Below are 9,970 nucleotides of genomic sequence, written 5' to 3'. Positions count from 1 at the left end.
CCTAGTGGTAAGAAGTTCTCATGACCAATTACACTTACAAGTTTAGAAGTTGTGGGTTCCAATAGTGATAAGTCTCACTAGGTGGTTTCATGCCATAATATAATATGAGAAGTTTAAGTGATGTTGGGACAGTAACCATACTTGTGAGTGATTTTTTAATTTAAGGAAAAAAAAAATACTCGTACAATTGAATACTGACCAACACGAATAAGATAATTGGTATTAGGCTAGTAGCCCTCCTACTTGGGCTTAGGCTGGAGAGGCAAGGGAGTAAGATGGTTAAAGTAATCTTACCAATATAAATAAAAGTAAAAGTTTAATCACATTATTTATCTTATCCTAGCTAGCTAACTGATATAATTGCTTCCACAGATTGATGTAACCCATGAAAGGCTACTTGAAGCATCAAGATGCAACTAATTTGTAGCTTTAGCAATGGTCTCCGCACCAAATTAAGCTTTCACACAGTGGGAATCTTGTCAAAAGTTTTTAACCAAAATAGTAAAAGTCACCTAAGTTTGGTATGACACATTGGCAAGGTCAGCAAGTCTACAGAGAAAGAGAGATTCAACTGCTAAAAAAAATTAGAGTGGATCCTTAATTGATAAGAAAGATAATGATGCTGTCTGTTTCAGTGAAAAATGACATTAGAAAGAAAATATGTTTATGCCAAAAGATGGGGACCAAACAATTTCATTTTCTCACAAGTATTATTAATTATTGACCAAAAAAAAAAAACCCTTAAAAACAAAATTCTGCTACTTACCTGGGACTCACAATTTCACATAACACGAAAGGAATGGGTTGTCCAAGAAACATGAGAAAATGGCTTCCATCACTTTGATCGATTTCTAATATATTTTTTCCCTAGCAATAACAACTACTCTTATGAAGGTTTTTCAATACCATTACTGAATATATCATACTGCTTTGGAAACAAAATGCAACTTTGTCATAAAAAACCCTTAAAAACAAAATTCTGCTACTTACCTGGGACTCACAATTTCACATAACACGAAAGGAATGGGTTGTCCAAGAAACATGAGAAAATGGCTTCCATCACTTTGATCGATTTCTAATATATTTTTTCCCCTAGCAATAACAACTACTCTTATGAAGGTTTTTCAATACCATTACTGAATATATCATACTGCTTTGGAAACAAAATGCAACCTTTGTCATCGATTGCACAACATATAAATATATATATATATATATAAATATAAATGTTATACTTGTTGCCCACAAACTGTTTTACACACCCAACAAAATAACTAAGATAGTTGTTTGTGTGTAATAAACACTACTCTATATGGTCATTTAAAAAAAAAAAAAAAAACTACTCTATACAGATAAGCTTCTGCTTGCCTGGCTCCCTTTTGGAGCATCCTTATTCTGTTTTGTACTTTTTTTTTCTACTCCTCTCTCTCTCTCTCTCTATATTTATTGTCTATTAATTGATTACAAAGTTTAAGCAACTTTGCCATGGGCTTCTATGTTGTTATTTCTCCTTTCACTTTCACATTTTAATATTCAAGTTATTTCGTTTCCACACCAACAGTCCACCTGATAAAAAATTTCAACTAGGCATTGAGAGAGGCACCAACAGAGACACAACAGAAGTGAGAAAACAAATCTCACAATACCAATTATACTAAAAAAGAGTAATGCTTTAAGGATAACATTTTTTACAACTTTCTTCAGCTGACATGGCTTATTTTAGTTGGAGAAACATCATTTCATCTAGATTACTGATTTCAATTTTATTATGCACCAATTACATCAAACTATGTCAGCGGTTACGGAAGAAAAAAAAAAGTAAAAAATAGGGTGCTTCTATACTTATTGGCACTTAGATGATGGGGCTTTCTTGCAGTAATTTTCAGCTCCCTTTATATATTATAATGTTTAGTGTATTCTGTCTTTCTTTCTGTCCCTATAGCTCATCAAGCTCCTCAATAATTCCAAATTGACCCCTGAATGAATCCTTTGTCTTTGCCTTCTGCCGGACGGAACAAGGATATTGCATGTTTTTTAACCCATATTCTTGGAAGGTCTTCTGTCAGTTTTTATTGAAAAATTAAGTACACTGCTCCTCTATATATGGCATATCAGATATGCATCTCCAAGACTCCAAACAAGAAAAAGGTTGAATTTTTATTCGTTCTGTTCTCTATTTACAGCTTGTCTTCAATTTGACTATCTTTGTTGCGCCCATCATAAGTTTCAAGAAACTCTAGTTCACTGTTCTTGATGTTTTGCCTCTGTTCATTCTCTTTAAACCAAACAGACAAAAAAAAAAAAAAAGTATTGATTCTATATTCTTTCATTTTCATTCTGCTTGAAGTATTCACTTTTGTGTTATTGTTATTAAGGTGAATAAGTTGTGAAAGAAGTTTTACTTGCCTGCTATGGACTGGGATTGGAAGGAATTTCCTTGGGATTCAATTGAGTTGGAGCCAAAAGAGGACAGCAGCCTTGCTAGCCTGGTTGATTCCAGTAGCTTGGCAGGGCAGAAGAATAGTGGAGGAGGACTTATGGTCGACTTGAAGCTTGGTAACTTATCTGATTTGGAAGAGAGATCTGCAGCTGGGTTGAAGGACTTGGGGGCTTCAACAATGGTGTCATCACCTTCAGGGTCGTCAAAAAGGGTTCGTGTGCTCGGTGGAACACAATCTGTTTCATGTTTAGTTGATGGATGCAAGTCAGACCTCAGTAACTGCAGGGACTATCATCGGCGCCACAGGGTTTGCGAGCGCCACTCTAAGACCCCAGCTGTGATTGTAGGGGCAAAGAGCAGAGGTTCTGCCAACAATGCAGCAGGTATATGTATGGAATCAACAACATGGTTTTGATGGGCAAGGAATTTGTTTCAATTCTAATGTTGGTTGTGTAGTTTTTTTTTCCTGATTGTTGTATAATTTTCTTTTCAAGGATCATATGGTTTATGTTTTTAAGTATTGTAGATTCCATTCTTTGGGGGAGTTTGATGAGGTCAAGAGAAGCTGCAGGAAACGTCTTGATGGACACAACATGCGTCGAAGAAAATCTCAATCAGAATCCCTTTCCCTGAGTTCTGACAAATTTCTGTCCAATTATAAAGGTTTTGGATTCTTGTCCAAGTTCTAAGAAGACTATTTGCTTGTTGTCTCTAATTGTGATTTGAATTGGGTTATTTTGCTTGCTATTTAGTCTGAAGCCGAGGATGAAATTGAACTATACATTACTGTATTACGCTTCTTGTTCTCACACACCATTAATATAAGAAAATTGCTGAGCTTTCCCAGAAGCTTCTGCAGTTCATTGAAACACCTAGAAAAGTCAGTGATTGATTTGGCCTGCTTAGGGTGTCCATTTATTTCTACCATGTCTATTTTTAAGGTTTTGCTTAGTTTTAAGTCGAAGTTGCTCACCAATTTTTCATGGTACTTTTAACTTATGGTATTCCCAAGTTCCTCAGATGATCTTGGATGGACAAACTTTGGAATTGCCAGTTACTGATTTGGTCTTAATGAAAAATCAAGATAGCATCTAATTCTACAGTTCTTAATTTCTTGTTTTCTACTTGGGTACAATGCATTTGGAATTGATAGGTCTTTCTATAAATCAGGTACTAGAATCTTGCAATTCTGTAGTCCACACATATATGCTAGTGGAACTACTACTATGAGAAGTACCTGGCCTGAAATTACCAGAAGTGAAGCAGAATCTATGATCTATAATCGTCAGCAAAGATTGCGTAATTTTTTTGGGTCAATAATTAATAATACTTGTGAGAAAATGAAATTGTCTGGTCCCCATCTTTTGGCATAAACATATTTTCTTTCTAATGTCATTTTTCACTGAAACAGACAGCATCATTATCTTTCTTATCAATTAAGGATCCACTCTAATTTTTTTTAGCAGTTGAATCTCTCTTTCTCTGTAGACTTGCTGACCTTGCCAATGTGTCATACCAAACTTAGGTGACTTTTACTATTTTGGTTAAAAACTTTTGACAAGATTCCCACTGTGTGAAAGCTTAATTTGGTGCGGAGACCATTGCTAAAGCTACAAATTAGTTGCATCTTGATGCTTCAAGTAGCCTTTCATGGGTTACATCAATCTGTGGAAGCAATTATATCAGTTAGCTAGCTAGGATAAGATAAATAATGTGATTAAACTTTTACTTTTATTTATATTGGTAAGATTACTTTAACCATCTTACTCCCTTGCCTCTCTAGCCTAAGCCCGAGTAGGATGGCTACTAGCCTAATACCAATTATCTTATTCGTATTGGTCAGTATTCAATTGTATGAGTATTTTTTTTTCCTAAATTAAAAAATCACTCACAAGTATGGTTACTGTCCCAACATCACTTAAACTTCTCATATTATATTATGGCATGAGACCACCTAGTGAAACTTATCACTATTCGAACCCACAACTTCTGAATTTGTAAGTGTAATTGGTCATGAGAACTTCTTACCACTGGGCGAACTCTCCAAGTGGTATTAAGCTAGTGTTTTAAGCCTTAAAAAGCTATCTTTGCCTGATTTACATGCCACTGGTCTACTTTCCTCAACTTTCTTTACACCAACGCCATGCATATGCACAGAGATTGTCTTATTCCTTCATATTCATATTATGTGGATAATCTAGTCAGTCTATAATCATTTGTCGGCAGTGGCTTTCTTGTTAGGCTGTGCAAGACACGCGTTCACATTCACTCGCGCACATAATCCTTTTGATAGATAAAAAAAGGAAAATTCAGCAAATATTCACTCCATAAAAAAAGACGCATTTTTTTTTTAATCTTTTTTAATTCTTCTAACTTCTAAGCAAAGTGGGTTGGGTATATATAGAATCTTCATACATCATGCCACTTTTTCTTCTCTCTTTTATTTATTTATTTTTTTTTAAGTTTCTTTTTCCTCTATAGCATGTATCATGGATGAGTCATAAAAACAACTTCATGATGCTTATATAAGCATGGTAGATTTCTAAAACATAATTCTCTATCAATAAGATATAGAATATACCTCTTTGCTTTGGTGTCCAATACATTGCTCTATGATCATTGGGACTTATAAGATATAGGAGATGTCTCTTTGCGTGTAAGGGAATATCAAGCATTAGCATTTATGTTCTAGATATAGTAGGTTCTAGTTAGTTTAATTGGTAAAGTCTCTGATGGTTGAATAAGAGATTCGGAGTTTAATCCTCATATACACCAAAAACCTATTAGTGACTTGATCTGATGATAAAAGACTATCATTAAGAGCGGATGTTATAGATTGAAACATTCTAAAAAAATGTTCTACGTATAAAAAATTACGTAAATGAGGTTCTCTTTCAAGGATTTATTAAAGAGCTGAGCCTGATGACCTAATAATGTTGAATAAAGAAATTAAGAACCCAATAACTTTTGTAAAACTAGCAATGTTTATTCTCTTAATATCTGGGTGGTAAGAGCACCTGAAAGTTCAATTGACTTCTACATGGTGGTGTTCCTTCCAATTCCAAATACTTGGTCTTTACATACATATATGTCGCCATTCACCCACGAAGATATATAGTTTTATATACATTAGGGATAAGCACAACGCACACACATTATATAAATGTAAAATACTTAAGACCAATATGTACAATAAAAAATATTGCTCACATGAATAGTAAGCGTTAATTTAATGTTAGAATACCCATAAAAACCAAATCAAAAAAAGAATACCCATAAAAAAATAAAAAATAAAAAAGACAGCATATCTATTATATTATGTTTATTTGTTAGTGTAGGGTATGTTTTTGTTGCCCAAGTCCAAAGGATATAGGTTAAAGGCCCAACGAACCCAGAACAATGAATTTGTAGAGAGTGGATCGAAGGTTTAGGCGCTGGCCGGCGTTCACGAAGTATGAACTCTTTTTTTTCATTGAAAAATACTTAGAACAATTTACAACTGGGGGATGCTCCTCGACCCATGGCCGAGGAGGTTTTTTCTTCCCCCATTCCAAAAACTCTCTCCTTTTACATTTTGCTCACATTTCTTATATATCCCTCTCTTTCTCCACCTGTTGATCATCTATTGGCCTCCCTTCTGACCGTCCATCCCATCAGAGGCCATATCCATGCTCCAGTGGTTCGCCCTGATCGATGTTGCTCTGTCAAGGGGTTACATCCCCATTAATGCGGCCAGAAGGGTTAGGTGAGCGCATTCAATACCGAGGTGACAGTTCGCCCAGAGCTTGCCCCTTCTTTGTACTGAGGTCTCGGACGACCGAGGCTAGGGTCATTCTCGGACCTATCATGCGCCCTCGGCATGGGCCATTTGGGCCTGGGTTGAAGTGGGCCGAGGCTACCCGATTTTCTGGCCCCACAATAGCCCCTCAAAATCTTGTTGCACGCATCCTCGGGCGGGGAGAAGGATTTTGACATCCTTGGCCTTACCCCCCCCCCCCCGCCCCCGTCAGTGCTGGGCTCTACTCACCTGCCCAAGGCACGTCGCTGACGTTTCAGAGCACGTAACATGCCTATCATTAAATTCAGGCGGCTCTGTGCTCCCCACGTCTAATGAGGCGTTACCCATCCAACGGTAGAGGTTCGTCTTGCATTTATGAGCGGGAAAACCCGCATGGTTCCTCGATTTGGGGTATAAATACCCATACGAACCGCTTCTTCCTGTTCCTCATTCGTAATCGAGAATATTCGTGCGCCCCTCCTGAGTTCAGCCACACTCTCACTAGCACCTCTAGCACAAAAGCCTGTCCGAGGAGCCCTTCCTCTTTCCAGTAAGTCGCTCTGTCTCTCTCTGACCTTTCTTTCTCTTTACCCTTTTTTCTACTTCGCCTGTTCTTTCTTAGTTCTTTTAAGCGTCAACTGGGATAGGTAGGTTTAAGAAATACGTCAATACCGCGGAGGCGATGGAGCAATTCATCACCGACCGCAGAATTCCCGACAATGTAGGTCTGAGATATTGTGAGGACGGGGAGTGGCGCATAATCAGGCAGGAGGGCGAGGGGGTAATTCCCATAGTTGCCTTCCTTGAAGGGGGAATGACAATCCCCATGGGGCCGGTGATGAGGGATTACCTCATGCACTTCCGGTTGGCCCCCACCCAGTATGGGATAAACGTTTTTAGGATTCTGGGCTGTGTGGACGCCCTGAACGAGAAGATGGGGCTGAGGTTGACCCACCACGACGTGAACTGGTGTTACAATCTTCAGCTTCTTAAGGGCAAGTCATATTACCTGAAGACGAGAGACGACAGGGTACGGCTCATTCAGTGCCTCCTCGAGTCCAGCAAGGGGTTCTACGAGGATTTCCTCATCATGTCAGGGGAGTGGCACGATGGCCTCCACTGCCCAACGACAGAGGGAATACCAGGTGGGGCAGTGGGAGACAGAAAGGGTTTCAAGTTCTCGTCTTTTTTCTTTCCCCCTTTTTTTTTTTTACTAACGCGGTGGTGCTTTCCGTTTGTAGACCCGCACGCCTTTCAGTGTCACTTCCATCTGGTCAACCGAGAAGATTTGCAAAAGGTGCTGAGAGCGCCGGTGTATATAAACGAGGACGACAATCAGGTTAGGGCCGCCCACATAATTTTAGGTTATAAACCTACCCAGAAATCGTTCCCGGTTTTGAAGCACGTCATCCTCGCCAACGATCCTCGGCTTCAGAGGATTACCATGACCGAGGACGGATTTTCGTTCCCCGAGGAGCCCTCCGACCAAGAAGCTGTCACACTAGCCGTCCCCTCCTCTTCCCAACCGTTCGCCGAGGCCGCCGAAGAAGCTCCAAAGGGGGAAGGGGACGCGTTTGACATTTTCGCTTAGCTTGATCAGTCCGAGGACCCTCCTAGGGACTTGGGTGATCCCAATTTGACCGAAGCAGACCTCCTTGCTTCAGAAGCCCCTCCTCGGCTGACAATGGGTTATAAGAGGAAACCCACCACCAACTTGCTGGACCTGATTGAGGGCCTTCCAGGGAAGTCCCAACAGAAACTTCCCACTCCACCTCCGAAGGCTAGATCAACCTCCGCTCGGCAGAAGCTCCCTCCTTCTCCTTCTCAGACGCGCTCGCCCTTTGGGTCCGTCCCTGCTGGCCCCAATAAGAAGAAGGATAAGGGTAAAAAGCCTGTGGAGGATAAGACGGTGTCCTCACAGGAGGAGGACACTACTTTGCAGCCGTCTAAGCAGCTTAAAATAGGCGACAAGAGCCAGGAGAGGCAGGTCGTCGACACCACCTTTTCCGAGGCCCAGGCCTGGCTCCCAACCCCGATGCTCTATGGAGAGCCCTTGAGGGATAACGCCTCCCTCAGAGACTTCAATGAGGGCGAAGGTGCGCGCGTGGCTGATGCGCTGGAGAGGAGCTTGCTACTCCCAACAGATATGGCTGAGCTTAACTCTTTGACGAGCGAGCAAGTCTTCCTCAGCCTCAAGCAATATATGGGAATGGTAAGGGCTACAACCTCGACTCTTCTCCCACTCTTTTATTTTTATTGGGCTTATAGCACATTGGTTGTTCTAGCAGGCTGTCCAAGCTATCTTTATGTTGGAGGGGGCGGCAAGCGACCAAAAGGAGGCCCTCAAACGGGAGCGTGCTTGGCGTTACCAGGCCACCGGGGCTCTGAAGAATTTCGAGGCTGACCTCAACAAGACCCGAGAGGCTTTGACGGCAGTGACCAGGGAGCGGGACAGTGCACTGTCTGGTCTTGAGGGTGCCCAGAGTCAGGCCAATGAGCAGACGAGGCGCCTGGGCGAGGCCGAGGAGCAATTGCGGATCGCGAGGGATCTAATTGCAGATCTGCAGGCTCAGGTGACAAAGGCCGAGGGGTCCCAGAGGGAGGCCGAATGGGCCAGAGACCAGGCACGGCGGGCTAAGGACGAGGCTGACCATGGCAGGGAGATGGCCGAACGTGCCAAGGAGGAGGCTAAGACTATAGCCTACGCTGATGGGATGGCTGCGGTAGAGGCCCTCTACAAGGCTCAAGTCTCGGGGCTGTGTAGGCGATACTGTTCCCAGGTCTGGGCTGAGGCCCTCAAACAAGCTGAAGTGGAGTCCACGTCCGACCAATGGAACGCAGAGAGCGTGTATTACCCCCCCGCTATCCGCGAGGCCGCCCCTAAGGACCCTAAGGTTGGGGAGATTGTTGAAGAAGTAGGGGCAGCTGAACTAGAGGAGCATTTGAGCGAGGAGGCGCCCCAAGAGATAGTAGAGGTCCCTTCCGATGATCCAACCCCCACCATTGAGGAAGCAGCTGCTCTCGCCGTACCCTCGCAGGTCGTCCCCTCAAGCCAGGGCTCGGAAGGGTCAGGGGTTGCCCCTGTCCAGCCTGAGCAAAAGGAGTAGACTCCCCGGCGTCTCGGCTCGTCCTACTTTCACGTTGTCATTTTATTTTGTTGTGCTTCTCTTCTATGTACTGTGGCTCTTGCCATGCAATTTTTACGAACTCATTGTTGTAATGCGAATTTAATTTCCCTTTATTTAAATTGCTTATTTGTGTACCCGCTGCCTGCTTTTCCTTTTTTCCTTAGATCTGTATGATTTTAGCTTGAATTGTATGTCGGCCAGTTACGCCAGTAACGATGATAAGGAGAGAGAACGTATGCATGGGCAGCTCTCTTGCGTCTCAAGGGCTAGATGGGGCTTGATCCTTTCCTAACTTGGGATATTTTGTAGTTAGTCTCCCTGTAGGCCTGAGTCCGAGGGCCATGCGATGCCCCTGTTTAGTTCGGCACCCAGGTCTAGTTGAACAGTTAGTTTCCCCATAGGCTTGAGTCCGAGGACCATGTAGTGCCTTGGTTCTGTCTAACGCTTCTATTTCTCTGTAAGTATCTAGTTTCCCCATAGGTTTGAGTCCGAGGACCATGCAATACCTTAGTTCTGTCTAGTACCCAGGTATAGCTGAGTGGTTAGTTTCCCCATAGGCTTGAGTCCGAGGACCATGCAATGCCTTGGTTCTGTCTAACGCTTTCATTTCTCTGTAAGTCTCTA

General features: G+C 42.1%; 1 protein-coding gene across 1 annotated transcript; it reads left to right on the top strand.

Annotated features, from left to right (window-relative positions):
- Positions 1 to 1,902: 1,902 nt before the first annotated feature.
- Positions 1,903 to 7,809, top strand: LOC136065649 (squamosa promoter-binding-like protein 18). Its single transcript, XM_065769160.1, is given in 6 exon segments — positions 1,903 to 2,148; positions 2,376 to 2,784; positions 2,787 to 2,823; positions 2,967 to 3,103; positions 3,611 to 3,739; positions 7,460 to 7,809. Coding segments are annotated over 5 exon segments (1,026 nt in total). The 5' UTR covers positions 1,903 to 2,148; positions 2,376 to 2,411.
- The last annotated feature ends 2,161 nt before the right edge of the window (positions 7,810 to 9,970 follow it).

This window comes from Quercus suber, unplaced genomic scaffold (assembly GCF_002906115.3).
Source record: "Quercus suber isolate HL8 unplaced genomic scaffold, Cork oak 2.0 scaffold_1068, whole genome shotgun sequence".
Taxonomy (NCBI): domain Eukaryota; kingdom Viridiplantae; phylum Streptophyta; class Magnoliopsida; order Fagales; family Fagaceae; genus Quercus; species Quercus suber.
Note: the sequence above shows the minus strand (reverse complement) of the source record. Positions and strands in the feature narration are given on the sequence as shown.